The sequence below is a fragment of the Mauremys reevesii genome, linkage group 1, assembly GCF_016161935.1.
Source record: "Mauremys reevesii isolate NIE-2019 linkage group 1, ASM1616193v1, whole genome shotgun sequence".
Lineage (NCBI taxonomy): Eukaryota > Metazoa > Chordata > Testudines > Geoemydidae > Mauremys > Mauremys reevesii.
Window position 1 is genome coordinate 132961462 of NC_052623.1, and position 24453 is coordinate 132985914.

The 24453-nt window shown below is 41.8% G+C and overlaps 1 protein-coding gene across 11 annotated transcripts in view; it reads left to right on the forward strand.

The window, feature by feature from the left end:
* STS (steroid sulfatase) overlaps positions 1 to 24453 on the forward strand; it is a 169397-nt gene that overhangs the window by 82586 nt on the left and 62358 nt on the right. For all 11 annotated transcript variants that reach the window (XR_005597721.1, XR_005597717.1, XR_005597723.1 and 8 more), the window contains one exon: positions 23841 to 23978. Coding sequence is in view for 8 of the 11 variants with exons in the window: in XM_039535365.1 (XP_039391299.1) it covers positions 23841 to 23978 (138 nt within the window). In the remaining 3 variants the exon portion in view is untranslated. The remainder of the gene's footprint in view (positions 1 to 23840; positions 23979 to 24453) is intronic.

A 24453-nucleotide genomic window follows, 5' to 3' on the forward strand; every position in this document is an offset into this window, starting at 1 on the left:
CATCATTGTAATGTCGGAGTGCTTCACAAACATAAATTAATTAATTTTCCCAACACTCCTGTGGAATGAGGGGATATTACTATTCCCATTCTACTCATGGGGAGCTCAGACACATTAAGGTAACAAGCATCCATTAATTTTGTGTGTCTAGTTTGAGACACCTAAAACCTGATATTCACAGTGGAGATTTAACTGGTCCACCATGTGGATCCTGTCTCTCCAGTGGGGATGAACCAGAGAATGCATATCATGCATTACTCTGTACTAGCTTCTGATCCGGTTAAAAGTGTTGATCTTCAGAGCTCTTAATAGGGAGGGAACAATCTGTCTTAATAGACATCTTTTTTTTTTTGTGCCCTGCTATGGTAATTGCAATAAATTAGAATATTGTAGCAGATAGGCCCCAGAGTGATACATGCAATGAGCAGGTAGATTCAGAGCCTTCTGAGGCTATGTCTATACTACACATCACTGGCGGTGGTATGAGTTGTAAGTGTAGCTATATTAAGCAGTGAGAAGCACTGTGCGTATAGCTATGTGTGTCAATGAAAGGCTGTGGTAGGGGGAGGCACCAAGGAAAAGTTTCATAGCTCCCAGTTGACAGAGCCTTTCACTATGGCAAGGAAAGGCTCTGCCAGGGGGGAGGCAAAGGGAAAGGCTCAATCTTTCCCTGATGCCTCCCACCTGTCAGAACCTTTTCCTGCTGCCAGAGTCTTTCCCTGTAATTGGGAAGGGCTCCAGCAGTGGGGAGCTACCAGAGTTTTTCCCCACTGCCTCCCTCATGCCAGAGACTTTCCCCACTGGGGATTCTTTTCCTGTGAAGAGGAAAGGCTCCATCGGTGGGGAGGTGGGGAGACACTACACTGCTAAAAATAGACAGGAAGGCACAGCTTGGGCGAGTAGATAACATGTATGCTATGTTCTGGCATACATACCCACACCTTTTGGGTGTGTTTTTACTCTACTGGCCTAAGCCATGCCTCACAAGCTACACTGCTATTTGTACCCAGGCGGGGGTGGTGGAGAGGCATTACATGAGTATGTACTCCAGATCTTCCTGAAAGACGCGTGCAGTGTAGCCGTGTGCCGTTTTGCCATTTTGAGGACTTAATAGAAGAGACCTATCTCTGTGTACAAAGCTTTCCTTCAATAACAGAGCTGTAACAGAGCCAGCCATGCTCTCTGGGAACACAACCTCCAATGGAAAATAATTAGGGTAGGGCTGGTGAGTTTGGGTCTTTTGAGGAAGAATCAGTATGAATCTCACTTTTGTTCACGGGATCTAGACACTATGGAGAAAAGTGCATTATAGATGCATACAGACGAGCTATCTGAAGTGTGGTGATATCCCAGCATGACAAACACCTTGTCAGGCCTTCACACGTGATTCCTCCTCCCCTCACACATGCATCCTTTTTCTTCTGTCTCAGAATAACCTTCACTTTATTTTACGTTAACAATGTTATTTGGAGAAGGAGGATGGTTCAGTGGTTAGGGCACAAGCTGGGGATTTGAGAAACCTGAGTTCAATTCCTAGACTTCATGTATGACTTTGGGTAAGTCTCTCTGTGCCTCAGTTCCCCATCTATAAAAATGGGACTAATGCCTCACAGGGTTGTTATGAGGCCAAATACATTAAGGATTGGGACATGCTTAGCTTCTGTGGTTATGGGCGCCATATAAGTATCTTAGATATATCTTTTTTTAATTGACTTTGTTTTAATTTCTAAAGTAGACTGGAATTTATAAACAAAGTAGGACAGCATTAATCTGAGGAATAATATAAATCTTAAAAGTGCTTTAAGCTGAAAGAAAATTAAAGGATGGCATGCTCATTAAATATAAACTTCTGTTTTTCTGCAAACCCATGCATAACTTGATCCTGGCTGTTTAAAAAAAATAACACAGGATGTTTCGGCATTTGTAGCAAAACTATACAAAATACCAGTTTTGACTGGTTAAAATAGTTAGTTTGACAGGTACAGGTCTGCTTGTTATCCAGAGTGGAATAGATTTTTGACATCAGAAAGCTGTAGAAATGTTAAACAAGTTATCAGTCAGTAAGGTTTCACATGCTGTTTTTTATTTACAATATAATATGAACAGATGTAATTTGTCCCTGTCTACAAAATCATCAGCATATGCAGAGGCTTTCAAAATCATTTAATAATGAGTAATGAATCAAATAATATAAAGAAGATATGATGAATGGTTAGGAACCATTGGTACTATATTTTCAGGTGACAAATAAGAAAACAGCCTTTTAAAAGTCTGTGATTTCTTGGTTCTGAACTTTGTAAATTTGAAGTTAGACTTTTCCTGACAGCTAGCTAGATCTACAGAGCTGTTTCTTGCTGACAAGTTGCATCAGTAATGAGCCTCTAACGAATGCATTTATACATTTGCTTTGGGGAGTTGGATAGTAAATTGCATTTTCTTAAGAACAGGAAGAGGGGATCAAAGGAAAATAAGCTACTCTGACACTACCAGAAGCTTTGAAAACTGGCTTTTGAAAACAAAACTGTTTTGGTTATGAAACTTGACGCATGCATCATTTGGTTGTTTGAGCTATTTTGTAAATAAAAGGGGGTAGGGAGGAAGTAAATCTACAATATATTGATTTTAGCAGAGATGCATCCTTACTTTATCTAAAAATAGAGTTTTTTGTTTGTTTGTTTGAGGTTGTTCTGTTTTCCCAGATGCTAAGAGCAGTTTTGGTCCATCAGTCATATCAGGCATCCCATTAAAGACAATAAGACCACTTTTAGGCCACTTTGGACATAGCTCCATATCTAGTAATGTGGACAAATGTGTCCTCATTCAAGTACACTGCTGCCTGCAGTGACTTCAGTGGGAGAGGTGCACTCTCATCCAAGGGCAGAATCTGGCTCTTGTTCTACTTATGCTGTTCTGGTTTGCTCTTGTTCTATCTACTATGCCATGGACAGATCATCCATCCCTTCCTTTGTCTGTATTTCCTCTGTGTAAAACCCTCCTACTGGATTGCCATGGCTCTTTTTCTCAAACGGCTTTGGACATCCACTCCTACAATTTTTTTCATCAGGTCCCATGTATATTGGCATATTAGAGTGCCTCCGTGTATGTAGTGCTGCAGAAACCAGAATAATGTAAGTTTGAAGAGACAATGTAATAAAATTCTAATATGAAGAACATACAGGTCCTTTCTGAAGTCCTGGCACAGTCAAGGAATTATGATGTGATTGGAATAACAGAGACTTGGTGAGATAACTCACATGACTGGAGTACTGTCATGGATGGATATAAACTGTTCAGGAAGGACAGGCAGGGCAGAAAAGGTGGGGGAGTTGCATTGTATGTAAGAGAGCAGTATGACTGCTCAGAGCTCTGGTATGAAACTGCAGAAAAACCTGAGAGTCTCTGGATTAAGTTTAGAAGTGTGAGCAACAAGGGTGATATCGTGGTGGGAGTCTGCTATAGACCACCAAACCAGGGGGATGAGGTGGACGAGGTTTTCTTCTGGCAACTAACAGAAGTTACTAGATCACAGGCCCTGGTTCTCATGGGAGATTTCAGTCACCTTGATATCTGCTAGGAGAGCAATACAGCGGTGCACAGACAATCCAGGAAGTTTTTGGAAAGTTTAGGGAACAATTTCCTAGTTCAAGTGTTGGAGGAACCAACTAGGGGCAGAGCTCTTCTTGACCTGCTGCTCACAAACCAGGAAGAATTAGTAGTGGAAGCAAAAGTGGATGGGAACCTGGGAGGCAGTGACCACGAGATGGTCGAGTTCAGGATCTGACACAAGGAACAAAGAAGAGCAACAGAATACAGACCCTGGACTTCATAAAAGCAGACTTTGACTCCCTCAGGGAACTGATGGGTAGGATCCCCTGGGAGAATAATATGAGAGGGAAAGGAGTCCAGGAGAGCTGGCTGTATTTTAAAGAATCCTTATTGAGGTTTCAGGAACAAACCAACAAACCCGATGTGTAGAAAGAATAGAAAATATGGCAGGCAACCAGCTTCGCTTAACAGTGAAATCCTTGCTGATCTTAAACACAAAAAAGAAGCTTACAAGAAGTGCAAGCTTGGACAAATGACCAGGGAGGAGTATAAAAATATTGCTCAGGCATGCAGGAGTGAAATCAGGAAGGCCAAATCACACTTGGAGTTGCAGCTAGCAAGAGACATTAAGAGTAACAAGAAGGGTTTCTTCAGGTATGTTAGCAACAAGAAGAAGGTCAAGGAAAGTGTGGGCCCCTCACTGATTGAGGAAGGCAACCTAGTGACAAAGGATGTGTAAAAAGCTAATGTACTCAATGCTTTTTTTGCCTCTGTCTTCACGAACAAGGTCAGCCCCCAGACTACTGCACTGGGCAGCACAATATGGGGAGAAGGTGACCAGCTCTGTGTGGAGAAAGAAGTGGTTTGGGACTATTTAGAAAAGCTGGATGAGCACAAGTCCCTGGAGCCAGATGCGCTGCACCCGAGGGTGCTAAAGGAGCTGGTGGATGTGATTGCAGAGCCATTGCCATTATCTTTGAAAACTCCTGGTGATCGGTGAAGGTCCCAGATGACTGGAAAAAGGCTAATGTAATGCCCATCTTTAAAAAAGGGAAGAAGCAGGATCTGGAGAACTACAGGCCAGTCAGACTCACCTTTGTCTCTGGAAAAATCATGGACCAGGTCCTCAAGGAATCAATTCTGAAGCACTTAGAGGAGAGGAAAGTGATCAGGAACAGTCAGCATGGATTCACCAATGGCAAGTCATGCTGACTAACCTAATTGCCTTCTATGATGAGATAACTGGCTCTGTGGATGAGGGGAAAGCAGTGGACATGTTATTCCTTGACTTTAGCAAAGCTTTTGATATGGTCTCCCACAGTATTCTTGCTGGAAAGTTAAAGAAGTATGGGCTGGATGAATGGACTATAAAGTGGATAGAAAGCTGGCTAGGTCGTCGGGCTCAATGGGTAGTGATCAATGGCTCCATGTCTAGTTGCCAGCCGGTATCAAGTGGAGTGCCCCAAGGGTTGGTCCTCGGACCGGTTTTGTTCAATATCTTCATTAATGATCTGGAGGATGGGGTGGACTGCACGCTCAGCAAGTTTGCAGATGACACTAAACTGGGAGGAGTGGTAGATATGCTGGAGGGTAGGAATAGGATACAGAGGGACCTAGACAAATTAGAGGATTAGGCCAAAAGAAATCTGAGGAGGTTCAACAAGGACCAGTGCAGAGTCCTACACTGCTACAGACTAGGGACCGAATGGGTAGGAAGCAATTCTGCAGAAAAGGACCTAGGGGTTACAGTGGACGAGAAGACAGTTAAAAATAGTCACTTCATAAAGTAGCTCTGGATGCCAGTTGTGATGTTCCTTCCTATTTTTCCCATGGAAAATATTACATTTTTTTTCACTTTGAAAGTCATAATTAATTTTGAACATCATTTCACGGAGAGTGTCAGATAAACTGTATAAATGAATACTAATAAACTCCAAACAATCTCAGATGGTTAAGATGACTGTGCAGGTGCATAGGGGGAAATATGCCCCTTCAAAAGCTAGTTTGGCCTTGAGTTTAGCCACACAGGGGTTGAGGTGCTACAAGTCAACTAGCCTGCGCAGGTAGCGGAGAATAATGGGGGACAGGTGGGGAATGGATAGAGATTTTAATCTGCCCCCTCAACACACCAGCCGACAGAACTCATAACAGAGCTGATGTGGCATGTTGTCAGAGTATTAATTTATTTGTGCTATAGGCCAGCAGCAAATTACTTTCCCTGAGCAGCAAAGGGAGAGCAGGGAAGGAATTGTGACTCCCTGAACCACATTTCCTTATCTGGGATTGTCCTGAGACAATGCAGCAACATGCAGCAACATAGAAGTCCTGGCACAGTCAAGGAATTATGATGTAATTGAAATAACAGAGACTTGGTGGGATAACTCACATGACTGGAGTACTGTCATGGATGGATATAAACTGTTCAGGAAGGATAGGCAGGACAGAAAAGGTGGGGGAGTTGCGTTGTATGTAAGAGAGCAGTATGACTGCTCAGAGCTCCAGTATGAAACTGCAGAAAAACCTGAGAGTCTCTGGATTAAATTTAGAAGTATGAACAACAAGGGTAATGTCGTGGTGGGAGTCTGCTACAGACCACCAGACCAGGGGGATGAGGTGGACGAGGCTTTCTTCCAGCAACTAACAGAAGTTGCTAGATCACAGGCCCTGGTTCTCATGGGTGATTTTAATCACCCCGATATCTGCTGGGAGAGCAATACAGCAGTGCACAGACAATCCAGGAAGTTTCTGGAAAGTGTAGGGGACAATTTCCTGGTGGAAGTGCTGGAGGAACCAACTAGGGGAAAAGCTCTTCTTGACCTGCTGCTCACAAACAGGGAAGAAATAGTAGAAGCAATAGTGGATGGGAACCTGGGAGGCAGTGACCATGAGATGGTCGAGTTCAGGATCCTGACACAAGGAAGAAAGAAGAGCAGTAGAACAGAGACCCTGGACTTCAGAAAAACAGACTTCGACTCCCTCAGGGAACTGATGGGCAAGGTCCCCTGGGAGAATAACGTGACGGGGAAAGGAGTCGAGGGAAGCTGGCTGTATTTTAAAGAATCCTTATTAAGGTTGCAGGAACAAACCATGCCGATGTGTAGGAAGAAAAGTAAATATGGCAGGCGACCAGCTTGGCTTAACAGTGAAATCCTTGCTTGTCTTAAACACAAAAAAACAGCTTACAAGAAGTGGAAGATTGGACAAATAACCAGGGAGGAGTATAAAAGTATTGCTCAGGCATGCAGGAGTGAAATTAGGAAGGCCAAATCACACTTGGAGTTGCAGCTAGCCGGAGATGTTAGGAGTAACAAGAAGGGTTTCTTCAGGTATGTTAGCAACAAGAAGAAAGTCAAGGAAAGTGTGGGCCCCTTGCTGAATGAGGGAGGGAACCTAGTGACAGAGGATGTGGAGAAAGCTCAATGTGTACTCAATGCTTTTTTTGCCTCTGTCTTCACAGACAAGGTCAGCTCCCAGACAGCTGCACTCTGCAGCACGGTATGGGGAGGAGGTGACCAGCTCTGTGTGGAGAAAGAAGTAGTTCGGGACTATTTAGAAAAGCTGGATGAGCACAAGTCCATGGAGCCGGATGCACTGCATCCGAGGGTGCTAAAGGAGTTGGCCAATGAGATTGCAGAGCCATTGGCCATTATCTTTGAAAAATCATGGCGATCGGGAGAGGTCCCGGATGACTGGAAAAAAGCTAATGTAGTGCCCATCTTTAAAACAGGGAAGAAGGAAGATCCAGGGAACTACAGGCCAGTCAGTCTCACCTGAGTCCCTGGAAAAATCATGGAACAGGTCCTCAAGGAATCAATTCTGAACCACTTAAAGGAGGGGAAAGTGATCAGGAACAGTCAGCATGGATTCACCAAGAGCAACTCATGCCTGACTAACCTAATTGCCTTCTATGATGAGATAACCGGCTCTGTGGATGAGGGGAAAGCAGTGGATGTGCTATTTCTTGACTTTAGCAAAGCTTTTGATACAGTCTCCCACAGTATTCTTGCCAGCAAGTTAAAGAAGTCTGGGCTGGATGAATGGACGGTCAGGTGGATAGAAAACTGGCTAGATGGTCGGGCTCAACGGGTAGTGATCAATGGTTCCATGTCTAGTTGGCAGCCGGTATCAAGTGGAGTGCCCCAAGGGTCGGTGCTGGGGCCGGTTTTGTTCAATATCTTCATTAACGATCTGGAGGATGGTGTGGACTGCACCCTTAGCAAGTTTGCAGATGACACTAAACTGGGAGGAGTGGTTGATACGCTGGAGGGTAGGGATAGGATACAGAGGGACCTAGACAAATTAGAGGACTGGGCCAAAAGAAACCTGATGAGGTTCAACAAGGACAAGTGCAGAGTCCTACACTTAGGACGGAAGAATCCCATGCACTGCAACAGACTAGGGACCGAATGGGTAGGAAGCAATTCTGCAGAAAAGGACCTAGGGGTTACAGTGGACCAGAAGCTGGATATGAGTCAACAGTGTGCCCTTGTTGCCAACAAGGCTAGTGGCATTTGGGGCTGTATAAGTAGGGGCATTGCCAGCAGATCGAGGGACGTGATCATTCTCCTCTATTTGACATTGGTGAGGCCTCATCTGGAGTACTGTGTCCAGTTTTGGGCCCCACACTATAATAAGGATGTGGAAAAATTGGAAAGAGTCCAGCGGAGGGCAACAAAAATGATTAGGGGGCTGGAGGGAACTGGATTGTTTAGTCTGCAGAAGAGAAGAATGAGGGGAGATTTGATAGCTGCTTTCAACTACCTGAAAGGGGGTTCCAAAGAGAATGGATCTAGACTGTTCTCAGTGGTACCAGATGACAGAACAAGAAGTAATGGTCTCAAGTTGCAGTCGGGGAGGTTTAGGTTGGATATTAGGAAAAACTTTTTCACTAGGAGAGTGGTGAAGCACTGGAATGGGTTACCTAGGGAGGTGGTGGAATCTTCTTCCTTAGAGGTTTTTTAAGCCCTGGGGATTGGTCCTGTTGGGGATTGGTCCTGCTTTGAGCAGGGGGTTGGACTAGATGATCTCCTGAGGTCTCTTCCAACCCTGATATTCTATGATTCTGATTCTATTCTAAGATTTATCTTTCTAAGGGATCTTACACTTCTCTTTGTAGTTAAAGTGAAGTTTCTTTGATACATATAAGCATTGTCCAGGTCCTGGATGCTCAGTTATTCATTGTTCTTCCCTTTAGAATGGAAGAAGGCATCCTGATAAATCCATGTAGAAAGAGATTATCACAGGACGTATTTTACTTTAGAGCTTTAATATAGCCATAGAAAGTCCCTCTATTTGGCAAAAATTCAAATCTTACTGAATATTTATAAAAGATCTTTATAGGGCATTTAAAAATGAAGATACCTAATTAAACTATAGGATTCTCCAGGGGAAAATCCATGGGTCATTCATTTTAAACACTCTGGGCTAGATCTTCAGCTAATGTAAATATAGTTGATATAACTCCACTGAGGTCAATGGAACTATGTTGATTTACATCAGCTGAGGATCTGGTCCTTTTGAAAAAACAACAAATTTTATGTTATTCTTTTAAGAAAAGATTGTAAAGTCCATGTGGTTGAACCGAAGGGTATTTAGTTTTAAGATCTAGCCACAATGTCTGTGGTGTAGCAGCCAAACTGTAGATCCTCCTAAGATGTGCAAGGTTTGTCTATGTCAAATATTGGCAGGGAAGAAAAGAAAACACAGGAACTTCCTGCCAGCAGCTGGCTGGCAAGGAGCAACACACATATTGCTGTCAGCAAGAAGTTATAGGAGTGGTGTTTGCAAAGGAGAGAGAGAAGAAAAGCAAATGTACAGTATGATGGTTGTGCAGCTGGAATCAGGGAGAGATTTATTTTTGTTTCTGTTAATGTCTTGATTTGGGTCCAAGGCCTCTTGCCCGATGATAAGGCAGTGTTCTAGTGCTGCGTCAGGGTAGAAGTGTCACCTCCCTGAATCATCAGCACCTCTCCGTACAGCTCCTCTGGGTCAGTAGTGAACCAGTATCCTAGCCTGATGTTAAGGGCACTGTGCTGCAGCAGGTGGCTTTTTTCCTACTTGGCTAAGAGAGAAGACCAATATGTGGCCTTTAAAAAGTCACTACATATTTTTTACAAGAATTATGTGTTACACTTGGTGTACGGGCCAAAATCCAATTGGGGTAGTTACATCCCCCCTCCCTAAATTTCTGTTATAGTCACTTCCTGCTCTAAGCTGTTGCGTTGCTATGTCCTGTCAAACAGTGGCTGCAATTTACTCTTCAGTGGTTTCATGTCAAAGGTGGATGAGTGATTCCTGTAGACATGAGTTAAGGAGAACTTTGGGAGTCCATCTGGATGAAAAGCGCTAGAAGTGTAAGATCGATAACACTGTCTCAGCTGTCTCACTGTCTCAGCTGACTGTGATTGACATTTAATTACTACTTCCTGTGTTTCCTATTAACCTTAGGTATCTGGAAAAGGAGTACAGAAAGGGAAGATAATTTAAACAGCTACTATTGATATTTTAAATATACCATAACCAAAAATATCCCTAGATACTGAAGTTTATGCGTATTTATCACTGCATAGCTGAATGGTACAATCAACTTCTGGGTGTAGAGCAACTGCATTTTCTGTAGGCTGTAAGAATAAAAAGCCACTTGATTCTGTGTACTTAAACCGCTCTCCACGTGATACTGAAACTGCAATGTGTTTTGGACATGTTTGTGTGTTTCTGGGAAGAATGGAGATTTCACAGCTCACTTGCTTGTCATCCATCTGTACACAACTCCCACAGATTTAAATTGGTGTTATATGCACATAAGGGAAGAAAAAACAGGTCCCTGAAAAGAAAATTTATATATGGGGAAAATCCTGTACCCTCCTCCACATCCATAGAGACATTTCTGACAGCAGGAGCCGGGCAGTTCCACTGTGCAAGGAAAGGGGCATGATACTGAGGGGCTTTGCTCAGAGTGCTTCCCTTCTGTGCAGTGGGGACCTCAGCACTGCAAGATCCCCAATCATATATGTTACAGTTACCAGGATAACTGCACCTTTGACTCCTCCTGGTCTGTTTGAATGCAACTTGTTAAGGTTGCAGACCTAAAGCCCTCTTCTCTAGTAGAATCACACAATTCTCTCACTTTCAGGGCTTGTCTTCACTGCAACCGTTAGCTCAAGTTCGTACAGTACATTTGAGTTACTCCACTTGAGCTCGCCCAAGTCAAGTGTACAAGCTAGCCTAGTTCGAGTGAGAGCAGAGCGCAGGGAGAGTGACCACTCTGAAACAACTCTTGACCTACACAGTATTTGGATTAGCAGCTGATGAGTTGTCGTAACTTGAGCTTCTGCATCTCTGTTGCATTGCTAGCTCAAGTGGCAGTAGCCCTCAAGCTCCAAGCCATGCCTCTGATGGGATAGCTAGCTGGAGCTTACATCCCCACTTAGCCTGAGCTGGAGATTTTTGTATGTGGACAGGCGCCAGGTTAGAGACAAAACTCAAGTTATAGCATCAGAGGGGTAGCCATGTTGGTCTGGATCTGTAAAAGCAGCAAAGAGTCCTGTGGCACCTTATAATCCGACGAAGTGGGTATTCACCCATGAAAACTCATGCTCCAATACATTTGTTAGTCTATAAGATGCCACAGAACTCTTTGCCGCTTTCAAGTTGTAGTGTGAGCTAACAACGTAGTGAGGCCAAGCCCTCAGACTGGATCTTCAGTGCTGACAATGAATATCTTATGAGGCAGCCCCAGCAGTTCTGTTCTCTCTAGATGTAATGACAGTGGTAACCAGACAGCTTCCTTAAAGCAAAGTGTTATTTATTTAGAACAAAAGCATTTAAGAGAAAAAAGATCTTAAAGCAATAAAACTGACTATAGGCATGTCTAGTTTACAAGGTATCTAACCACATTCCACATGGGGATCCTAGTAGGTCTAAGCTTCCTATAGACCCTCCCACCCCAAAGACCTCTAGGGTCTTGCTGGCATGGTATGTAAGTTAAGACACTGCACTATTTATCTTCTATGCATCAGGAAGGGTCCCATTCAAAAGCTGTTCAGTCCTTTTGATCTTCAAGTTCCCTGCCTGGCAAAACAAGCTTGTATATTCCTTGGAGATAGGATGTAAGGTCCTTGAAACTGATAGTTTTGCCCGCTGTCCTTCAAGTGTATGCTGGGGTATCTGTATCTGGGGCCATTGCCTTCTTCTCGTTTGTTCTTCCCATAGCCACCTACTAAACAAGATCAGAGCTTTCATACAGGAAAGTCTTATATCCCAATATTCCACTCACTGACCAGGTCACATAAAGTGGTCACAGAATTACGGTATTACCTCTTAGATTATCACATACCAGTTCCATGTCTGTCACACCCCCATACCCGTCAATATACAGGGCTGGAGTAGAGGCCTAGGCAGACTATCAGAAGGGTGAGGACTGTCCCAGATGATTCAATGCTATGCTGTACTCCAACCCTGCCATTCTTTCGCACTGTGAAGGCAACTGAAGCATCAGGGCAGCAGTAGAGTCCATGAAGCAGTTCTACATGCAATCCATAGTCTAGGAAGAGGCAGAAGTATTTCTCCATCCCCACTCCACAAAGCAGAACAGATTTTTTTTTCTGTTTGATATCTTCTCTGCCACTGACCGTATGAGAAGCACTTTCAGACATGGCTGGATAAAATTTTCAAAAGCACCCAGGTCTCATTTTCAAAAGTAACATGGGCATTTAGGAGTTTAACTGTTATTGAAACTCACTAGGACTTAGGCTTCTAAGCTCCAGAGCCTCCAAGATATTTAGGCACCTAACTCCTATTGCTTCCCTAAATTACTTTCACTAACTGCATATGTGCATTTAAGAGCAGGAACCGTATGTCCGTGACAATGTTTGTTCAGAAAGTCTTCTATGATTTACTAATATGACCTACAAAATAATTTCTTTCCATTTTTCAGAAGTTTCCTTCAGAGTTTAATTTGTGTGTGTGCAGAATGCTGATACAGTCAATTTCAGAACCAAAATCAGTAAGGGGGGAAAATAAACGGTAGATTACTGAACAATAGAAAGCTGTACAGACTTAATTTTTTCCCCATTTTTCTACTTAAATCCAAAATGTCATCCAGAGAGACAACAGAGCTTACCCCTTTCTGTTAAGCTCAGTTTCTTCTTGGCATTAACAACTTCTCTGTGAAGAGATTCATTCATGGCTTGCCTTGTCTGCAGATGACAAGTGCATAGTAGGCTTCAAATGTCTAACAGCATTAGCAGATACAAAGCCAATGAGCTATTGCGCTGGGAAGTAAAGATGCAGATGCAGCAGGAAACATGCAAACTGAATGTCACATTTAGAGAAAAACAAAAGGAACCTACTGGACATCGGGTCAATGAAATGCAAGCCAATTGCATTCATGGAAGATTAGGTTTGCACAGGGGAAAGTAAGGAAATGTGGGGAATAAAGATTCCAATAGCAATGTTAATTCTGTCTTCCTGAATATCCTGTTTATTTTGCGGTATATATTTTACAACATAAACCCAATCCGAGAGTGCAGTGTAAAGGACCCAATCTCAGAATGCAGTGAAGAGGAATGTGCTTGGCCAGAGGAAGATACTGAAAACCTTGGGTTCTAATGTCAGTCATCTCTTTTTGTTAAAAATATATATTGAATTAGAAAAATGATATCAAACTAAAACAATTTGAAAAATACTTTGGTTAAAGTTTTGAAAGCAGCAAATGGGATTGGGTGATTAAATTTCTGCACTGCTTTGAATATCTCAAACTTTAATTTTACATAATTGTGGCCCAATACATTTGGATCCAAATATCTAGGATGATTTGAGTTGATATGTAAAATTTGAGTTTAGAACTTTATTTTTACATCAAGTTCTTTGAAATTTATAAAGAAACCTGCTTACCAGTCCCCGTTCATTAACCCAATATAGGAAACATAGTTTTAAACATATAAATGTTCCAATAATGGAAAATAGTTGAAGTCACTGGACCGCTACTCTTTATTCCAGGTGATGATCTGGCCCAAAGTATGGTTTGCATGAAAATGAAAAGCATTCTTGTCTGTCATTAAAGGTTGCAAACATTCCCAGGTCTTTGCCAAAGGAAATGTTTCCAAAATTTGGATGGAAAAGCTTCCATAACATACATGGGAGAGTTTGTATTGTGTACATTTGGTTGTATGTGTAAAATGGCCTTTTACTCTCAGATGTTAGCAGAATGATGCTGTGAATTTCCCAAAAGAAATGATCTCAGCTGGAGTATACAAAATGCAAATACAATAGACCCTTCTAAAATTGTGTGACAATGTCTCATATTTAGTATCTTAGGCAGTCTAAAAGTTAAGAAATACATAGCATTATGGTGAAGAAATGTAAGGTCTTAAGTGAATTTTAAGCAACATATTCATTAATTAATGTACACACTAACCAGGTAGCCATAAAGCAGCCATACTGTTGACCTCTACCTATCCCAAAAATGTTATCTCTTCAATCCTATAGTAGCCATGCAGTTATGGATGCCCTACAATCCGATATTGCCTATAGTGCAGCCATACTTAAAGGTCCCTATAACTCTCATTATCTGTATCTAAGGCCTGGTCTACACTAGGGGGGGGTTCGAACTAAGGTACGCAAGTTCAGCTACGCGAATAGTGTAGCTGAACTCGAAGTACCTTAGTTCGAAGTACTTACCCGTCCTCACGGCGCGGGATCGAAGTCCGCGGCTCCCCCGTCGACTCCGCCACCGCCGTTCACGGTGGTGGAGTTCCGGAGTCAACGGGAGTGCGTTCGGAGTTCGATATATCACGTCTAGATGAGACGCGATATATCGAACTCTGAAAAGTCGATCGCTACCCGCCGACCCGGGCGGGTAGTATGGACGTACCCTCAGAGGGGTAGCCGTGCTAGTCTGTATCCACAAAAACAACTAGGAGTCCCACTCCGTGCATCTGAAGAAGTGGGTTTTTTACCCACAAAAGCTTATGCCCAAATAAATCTGTTAGTCTTTAAGGTGCTACCAGACTCCTCATTGTTTTTTTTTAACTATGTCCTATCTCCATGCTTTATTATACGCCAAAGATTGAATAGCACTTTTTGTACACATGTAAAACACATCATTCCAACAGTTACATTTACTAGGTAATTTGAACCCCATATTAAAAGAAAAGATTTAGCACCTAACTGTAGAAAACACTTTGCCCTTATCTTATGCATAATAGTAAGTCAAAGTTTGGACGATTTATTCATAGCAGCTAAACTGTGCATGTCTATTGTCTGCCCACTATGCTGAAAATTTACCTCGAGGGTCTGAAAGGCAAGTTATCCTTTTAAGACTGTATAAACAACCACAAGCCAATTTCAGTTTTAAGTTACAGCACAACACAAATCTGAACACATAGCAAATTGATACTTATACCTTAACTGACCACAGCAATTTTAGCTTTAGTTTTTTATAGAAAGAAGGCAAGTCCCAAGCCAATATGGCAAAATTCTGCTTTTGCTTACCACAACTGAAGTCCAGTGTAACACCATTGAGGAAATGTATCTTGGCTTTGAAGACCATCTCCTTCAAATTAGAATTGGAGAGGTAATATGGGAAATCTATCAAGACAACCTAAGACAACCTTCACTCTTTCTCATCACCCTCACTCCCTATCTTGTAACAAAAATCCCTGTAAAAGATATTCTATGAAAAGGGTTCTGATATAAATAAAACTAGGTGTCTCTTTTTTATATATAACAAGTGATGCAAAGATATACATGAGAGATAATAATACAGGTCAGTACAAGGAAACAGAAGCTAATTTACATACTCAAAAAACATGAGAAAGATTATTGTAGTCAAATAACCATGTGATGAATGTTCACCATGGGTAAGTAGGGGAATTATCAACAGAGCTAGAGAAAAGGGAGAGGAGAGAACACCTGAAGTTTGCTAGGATCTATTGTGTCTCAGTTATTGCATTTATCGTGAAAAAATATGCTGGAAATAATTCATCTGCCTGCATAATTGCATATACCATCAAAACACTGGGTGAGAAGCAATACAGTACATAAAAATGTTTGGGTTATGTCCCACACCCAAACACAGTCCTAAAGAAATGATTATACTATGTATTATAATTTATATATTATTTATACATCACCCAGATTGTATTAGGTACTTGGGGCCGATCCTCAGGTGTTGTAAATTAGCATAGCTCCACGGACTTCAGTTTTGCTATTGAGATATTATCTATCTACCTACCTCTTATTACCATGGTTTCTAAGCACCCCAAGTTGTTTATAGATCCTGTAATTTGACGTGCTTGGGCAGACCCTGCACAGAGCTCCACTGAAATCAAATTATAAACATATTTCCAGGTTGTTTCAAATATAGGTCAAATTCCCACCTTATTTCTATGCATTCCTTCAGCAACCATTATGAATGCATCATACTGTGCATGAGAGCCAAGCAAGCAAACCTTTCCAATACAAAAGTTACTAGTCATCTCTGACGGCCTGATTTTGAGAAGCACCTGAAATTCCCATTGATTTCATTTGGAGTTGTGAGGGCTCAGCACCTCTGAAAATCCAGCCCTGAGTGTCTTAAGTACTTTTTGGAAGATTTCAAGGCACAGGGTGCTATCATAATAGCACTATTAAATAATAACAGTCACAAATTAGAACTGATACAGGACTTCCCCACCACCATTACATTCTACTTCACATTGCATTATTCTATGGATTAAAATGTCTCCATTTTCAGAATTAATATGATAAAATATGGAGGTATGATTTTTAATCAATCCATGCTCTTGACTTTCTAGGGGAATTTTATATATATATATATTTTCTAGACAGGCATTTGGATCAATTTTTTCCTGATTGTCACCTTCCAGAGTCACGTGCATGTTTTGCCTGTATGCAGAATCACCTGTCTTCCTTGGGTTCTATTGATTGATGTCATGGCACATTATCTATTCAATCTATTGCCTCTTTCCAAAATCTCCACATTCCATTTGCCGTATTTCAGCTCAGAATGCTAAACAAGTGTATGCAAGTATACATGGTTCACTGTATGTGCTGCAACTTCTTGTCTTGCTGTCAGTGGTTTTATTATTTTTCATCTTCACCTCTCAAGTGTTGCGCTCAGTGACTGGGTCTGAAAGTGATAATTACTTCCCCATTGCAGAGACAGACTGATTTACATACTTATCAAGGGGAAACTTGATGACTCTGAGCTTATCACAGAAATTTGAATATTTATAACCTGAAATCTACAAAAGCTAAAATTAAGACATGGATGTGTAGGTCTTAGTTACTGTACTTGGGCATGTTTTTACACAGTATCCAGATTGTACTAGATACTTGGGGCAGATCCTGAGGTAGTGTAAATTTGCATAGCTAATCAGTGGGTTTTATATCAGATCAACACATTAAACTCTTTTCATAATACTCGTCTCAAAACCGTTATAGGAAGATTAAGTTCTGCTAAATTGATTTTTAGCTTGTAGATGTTGAAATGCAGAAGTCGCAACATTTATTTTTCATAAGGAAAAAATATTACTCTTCTGAACACCAAGTAGGGGTTCAGCTATGGAATTACTTTATAATTCAAAAGCTGTGGCAGTGAAGTGGCTGTCCCCTCAGGGACTACTACATACTGTCTACACTGCAGTCTAGCTCCATCACCTTCTCAGGGATGAGTCCTGGATTCCAGTCCCCCATAGTATTTGAGGATGTTTTGTGGGACCCTTTGCACATGTTCAGAACCTCCTCATTTCCCCAGACATGGAGGCAAGTCCCCAGAGCTGACTGTCAGTCCCCCGCTGAGATGTTTAGAAAAGCTATTTAGCCACAGGGAGCGGTGCCAGCAGATGGTTCTGAAACAGAGCTGTTAGCCAAATAAATGATCTCTCTCCCCTAGGTATATGGAAGTTGGGGTGGCTTATGCTCCCAAGTCACCCTTTGCCCCTCCCTCCCCATGTCCCTTAGAGCATCACTACAGACTCAGGGATGCAGTAGTTCCAACAGAAGAAAGTGGAAATATGGGGAAATATATATGAATGTTGCCTTGAGTGGGGCAGTGGTATCTCATTTGCTTGAATTACCTGTATCCACCATTAGGGCTCTGTGTTTGTTATGGAGGTTGTGGATTCCATGACTTCCTGCGACCTCCGTGACTTCTGCAGTGGCCAGTGTGGCTGACCCTGGGGATAGCCACTGCTGAAGTGCCTCTGCAGATATGGCTGGCCCTGGGGACTGCCTGAGCAGTGGTCCTGGAATGGCCGGAGCAGCTGCTGGCCTCCCAGGGCTCCCCCCATGGCAGTGGCTGAAGCAGCCACTGGCCCCCCAGGGCTTCATCTCCCTCTCCCCCCCCCTCAGCAGCTGGTACCGCAGACCCCCAGGACTCTCCCCTCCAGCATCTTGTGCTGCAGGCTCCCCCCTCCGCAGTCCCCCCCCAATTCAATTAGGAGTATTTATGGTATAAGTCATGGACAGTTCACAGGCCGTGACTTTTTTTTTCCTGTCCATGACTTTTACTAAAAATATCTATGATTAAATCGTATCCTTACCCATCATCTGTTCTATACAGTAGAACTTCAGCTGGAGCGGTTCCACACCCATTCTGCAGCATTCTGACCATCGTGTGGATTGGTCGCACTGGTGCAGAACTTCCCTATATGGAGTAAGAAGACTGCATGACCTTTAGTGTTGTGACAGATGGGTCAGGATTGGGTCCTTTAGTGATTTTAGCAGGCATCTGTGTTATTTCAAACAGACGAACAAGATTCACATTTTAAATTGTATGGAAAACATTCCTGGATTATTCATTTTAAATGAAAGTGAGTGAATTTATTAAACAAATACATGTATATCACACACACATCTTGAATTAGATTTCTCTTTGAAAAAAATTCAGAATTGAGTGCAATGGGAGATTTGCATGACTCAGGGCCTCAGCACTGGGCAATGTTAATGGAATGTTAAAGTTGAGATTCAATATGGGTACGTCTACACTTACCTGCCGGTTCGACGCGGAGAGTTCGACTTTTTGGAGTTCGAACTATCGCGTCTGATTTAGACGCGATAGTTCGAACTCCGGAAGCGCCGCGGTCGACTCCGGTACTCCACCTCGGCAGAAGGAGTTGGCGGAGTCAACGGGGGAGCCGCAGAGTTCGACCCCGCTGCGTCTGGATGGGTGAGTAGGTCGAACTAGGGTACTTCGAATTCAGCTACTCTATTCACGTAGCTGAATTTGCGTACCCTAATTCGAACCCCCTTCTTAGTGTAGACCAGGCCTATGAGTTGTACTGAGTTAACCAGGATAAGATTGTAGAGATGAAATCTTACATTCTCAAAGTCATCCCAAAGGATAAGAGTCAAGCTCCAATCAGCTATACTCCATCACTCCATATAAATTGACGACATCACATTTTAAAAACCTTTCTAGAAGACAGCACCTGCAGATCTGACACCTTATCATATTACTTAAAGCAAAAGTGGAGCAGGATATAAAGATGATTCTGCTAGGATATTTGCATATGGGCATTTCAAAGGGAGCTTTAGCTGGACTTTAAAGCATCAATCCTATTAATTACTTAATTAATTAATTAATGACAAACCTTATTTTTAATGCCTTCATTAATGTGTCTCTAATTTAAAAAAGTAAAAATGAGACTATGACATTATGTGCTACATGGAAATGATCTAGATCAGTGATTCCCAAGCTTGTTCCGATGCTTGTGCAAGGCTGGGCCGGTTTGTGTACCTGCCGTGTCCACAGGTTCGGCCAATGGTGGCTCCCAGTGGCTGTGGTTCGCTGCTCCAGGCCAATGGGAGCTGCTGGAAGCAGCGGCCAGTACGTCCCTCGGCCTGCGCCGCTTCCAGCAGCTCCCATTGGTCTGGAGCAGCGAACTGCGGCCACTGGAAGCCGCCAGTGGCCAAACCTGCGGACGCGGCAGGTACACAAACCGGCCCGGCCCACCAGGGGCTTTCCTTGCACAAGTGGCGGAACAAGTTTGGGAAATAATGATCTAGGTTTAGGACCAAAGATGATCAAACTCCTGGGATGACAGTGCTGAGAAAAACTCTGTCTTATATTCTAACCACTCAGCAATCTTTCAGAAATTACGTGGCTCTTTCAGCATAACCTTGGCTCCATGGTCTTGGGCTCCATCAGCCAAACCACATTCTGGTCAATCAATTGCCCTGCAATAAAATGACATGTGCCCCGGGAGCATCTGCATCCTTAGGGATTAACACAACTCTTCACTTTTCCAGACCACAATTTTCAAGTGAATCTCTTCAACTAACAGTTCTGTCATTTGGGAGTAGTTGTAGAGTGCCACAAGTGTATACAGTGAATAATATCTGTGCCCTGAACAAAGAGACAATTGCAACAAATTCACTATTGATTCAGTAAGGCTATTTTTTTTTTGCTTATTTCTCAGGGATCACCCAGACTTGGTTACATTGCTTCCTTGAATGCTGCCACAATGCCAAACTAAGTTTCTATTCTTTCCTACAGTCATGGATAAGACTGATTTGTAACTCTAGTTGCCCTTCTGGCACATGGTGTGTAAATTACACTTCCCTGCGCAATTGAACCTATAGTCATCAGACTTGGCTTTAATTTTTAAGCTTCAGTTAAATCTACAAAACAAACAAGTCTTAAAAATTTAGACCCAAAAATAATGTATTGGAGAAAGTACTGAACAATTGAAAAAGGAGGGTTGTAATGGAATTTGTGTTTCAACCCTATGTAGTGGTTGCTCCCAATATAAATATGTGTGTGTGTGTAAAATATACACACAGTTACACTTAGTGTAATATATTTATGTTATTGTTTTTCTTACCATTTTAACACAATTGAGATACTGTATGGGTACAGCTGGGCGGGAACTGGATTTTCCATTTTGCTGGAAATTCCACAATTTCATTTTTTTCCCCCTGTTCTGGAATGGAACAAAAACAAACAAAGAAAAAAATTCCAAGAAACAAAAACAAAAACAAAATAGGGGCTATCAAAATGTTTTGTTTTGATTACATTTCATTCCAATTTTGACCTTTTCAAACTTATAAAAAATCTAAGCAAAACAAACGTTGACATGTTTCAGTCCAAAAATGTCAAGTGGGACATTTCAACATTATTAAATTGATGTTTATTTTAAAACAAAATTTCATCAAAATCTATTTTTTTATATTCTGCTTTCAATGGAGCTGACATTTTTCATCAAAAAAATTATTTTGACAAAAAATTTCTAATCAGAGCTATGTAGGGCTCGTATTAACACTAACCACATCGTTCAAACACCCGTTAGTGTGCCTTATCTTACAGTATTTATACAGTGCTCATTCCAAAAGGTGTCAATGTTCAAGGAGAAAATAGAAATGCAAGTTCTGTTTTATTTTTGTGATACTTAATCTCCAACCACAGCAAAATGTGTTATTTGGAATACTAAAAACTTAGGTTGCTAGAAATAAATTGTTGTCATTTTAGTATTTATTAACCCTGCTGTAATATAATCAACCCAATGCTAACTTTGGTATTACCTTATTATGACCCTGATTAAAAAAGGCAATGACGCCAATGGGAATGTTTTCATTCACATCAGTGGGCTTTGGATGAGGCTCTATATGCAATTTCTTGCCTTTCTGGAATAGATAGAATTTGCAGAGTCTAGTAATGATGTTCAGACTAGATAATTTTTTATCCAGTCTACTTGCCAATAAATAAATACTTTTTTTTTAAAATGGAGTACGTTGGAAAGGGGAGTTTCAGATGAATATTTCCTGTTTTGTCCCAGTTCAGGTAGAAAAATGAATATTGATGGTTCGTGAATGAGAAAAGGAGGCCTAGATCTCGTGCTTCATTTGGTGTGCTTTTAATTATTTCTTTGAACATGATCTATTACATGGTAATAATTGTACTTTTTTCTTTCACATGCACATGGTGTCATACTCTGCGGTTCTTAAACTCTGGGGTGAGTCTCCCAAGAGAGGCGTGGGAATGTGTCCAGGGAGGTATGAGGTGTGTCCTGCTTTTTAAAAAAGAGCTTTGGCTATCAGCCCTGTGTCGCTGGAGCTCATGCAGAAGGACCGTACACATCCAGCAGGCAGAAATAAAGGGAAGAGCTAGAGGCCCGCCACTTGGGCTTGAGCTCTCATCCCCTCCCCTATCCTCCCATTCCCTCCAGAAGGTGGCTCCAGCTGTCATCTCTGGGGTGGCTGCAGCAGCGCAGAAGTAAGGGTGGCAATAGGGCACTAAGTCTACTGTGAAAAGTGATCTTGACGAATATCACTTTTCACATTACCACCCTTACTTCTATGTTGCTGCTGGCGTGGCGCTGCCTTCAGATCTGGGTGCCCAGCCAGCAGCCACTGCTCTCTGCCTTGCCTTCACATCTGGGTGTCGGTATATGTAGTTGGGGAGGGGGATGTAAATGAGTACAGACACAAAGAAGGGGGCCCGATCAAATAAGTTTGAGAACCACTGGTCTAGAGGGATCCTAGTTCATTAAGAAAAATAGTTTTCAGATTTTAAATAGAAAAGTGTATTAGAGTAGGTCATTTTGTCTATCCTTCACTTTTTTAAATTATATGTACCCACACAATGTCCAACCTAACTTTCTCTGACTGCATTACCACCACTTTATCAGCAGACACGACAGTGTTTAGCAAGCACAACCAATGGAAAATTGCCTTTTTCTTTCTTTGGCACTTAGCCTACCTGCTACAACAAGCAAAATGACTTGTCAGATGGAGCTGCATGAGCTGTTAACCAAATCCCCCCACAACCCACCAGCTTTAAAATGTCAGACTTTGTAACAGATTTTCCACAGCTCTGTTGGGAAATTTCAACTCCCACCAAGTTTCAAAATTTATGTAAACAAATTCTCCTATTTTTATATAGCTACTTTTCTCCTATTTTACAAACCAGAACAATAGACACTGCTTATTTAACTGGTTGCATCCCTTTAATTAGAGCCCAGTCATTAAAGTCAGTAGGAAATGAAGGAATTCAGCCCCTTCCAGTAAGTGCTCAGTACATTACAGAACTGTGATTTTACTGAATTGCAACTTGCAAGGGGATTGGTGAGCAAAAGAATGAGGTAACTGCTTCTAAGCCAGTACAGGTTGATAATGACAGAAAGCCATTATAATCTGAAAACTGTTTAAGTGGCCTCACTCCTGATGAAATGGATTCTGTATTTCTGGGTTCTTGCATCATGCTACTTAACATGGTAGCTGAATGCTTCAGCTGGGGAACCAGTTTTTAGTGGACAGATGAACAAATCAAAATAGCCACCCATATTGTCACCTTTCTTGACTGGTTAAGCAGAGAGGATGAGGAGAAAGGTCATGGAGACTGAATAATCTTTATACTGTATGGACTTTCTGAAGATCTAGGTTAAGACTCATTGGCAGGGCAGTGTTGGGAAGGGTACACTTGTGTTATTTGTGCTGTATCTTTTTCTTGGTCTGTTTCCAGTGACAATAATCCTACATTTCTTTCAGTACAAAAATGTACTTTAGCATTAGGCTCTAATTCTCATTTATACTAAAGCACCTTTACAAAACTTGAGCAGTGTAAAGGAGTCTTAACATTGATTTAAATGTAATTTACGGCCATTGCAAGGCCTGTTTACAGTGTCAGAGTAATGTGAAGAGCCCTCTGTATAAATGAAAATTAGGCCCAAAGTATTTTGAAGTTTCACAACATATCCAAGTGGCTCAACTCTTTCTAAATATGTAAATGTACATTTTGAAACTTTTTCTCTAGTTTACTAAGAGTCTATTCTGATCTGCCCAAGAGCATTTTTCCAACTGTGATTGATTGGCAGAGTTAGATAATGAAATTGTGTAGCTTCAAGAGGCACTTCTTCTCTGTAGTATTGCTCTTTTAAGAGTCCCTTATTCTAGCACATACGCTAGGTGAGCCATGCCTCTTCTGAAGGCTTCCATGTGTCAAAGCTCTAGTACAATGTTAGCTGTTCTTTGCATACTGTGATTCTTTCAGTTATGATCAACTTTTTCAAACTCCTTGTTATGGGGTCGCTGCTTCTCTATGGAGCAGCCCTTTCCTCTGATGTGCACACATCTTCTCGTTTTATACGTCAGGAGGCCCTGCAGCAATCAAGCCACAATCTTGATAGCAGCAAGCTCTGTGTGGTAGCCACCTAGTGTGCTCTGCATGGTGCCAGTTGATATATATAATAATATTTTAAAGGAAAAACATCTGAAAAATTAATAAGGGCAAAAATGTCTATTTCTTTCAGGTTAAAAGTAAAAGTTTAAATCTTTCTGTTTTGTTTTTTCAGGAAAGATTCTGGATGTGCTAGAGAAATTGAATTTGAATGATAAGACTCTTGTATACTTCACATCTGACCAGGGGGCACATGTTGAAGAAGTCTCTAGCACTGGAGAAGTCCATGGGGGGTATAATGGAATTTATAAAGGTGAGTTTCTTGTAATGATTTTTAGAAACGTGTCAAACATTAGCTACTTACTCTGCACCATTTGTAATATGCTGTAAGCCCAAAATGTTCACATCTGGGTTCCTAACATTAAACTTCTAATGTCCAGAATTCTAAATCCTTATTTTGACACCTAAACATAAATGGCCTGATTGTCAAAAGTGATGAGCATCTACAGCTCCAGTGACTTTAGTGAGATTTTTGGGTGTTTAGCACTTCTGAAAATGCTTGTAAATACACCAGTGAGCCATCTAGAAAGAGATATCAGTGCAACAGGCTGAGATACCTGGTTGGGTAGTAGAAGAAAGGGAAGGAGTGAAGAGGTGGCTGTGTGTCATCAGAAACTGTAGCCAAGTGAGTGGGTGAAGTCACACAGAGAAAGGGTGTAGAGAGAGGATGAAGGAGCCAAGGACAGAGTCTAAGGAGACACCCATGGAAAGCAGCAGAGGATGAAAAC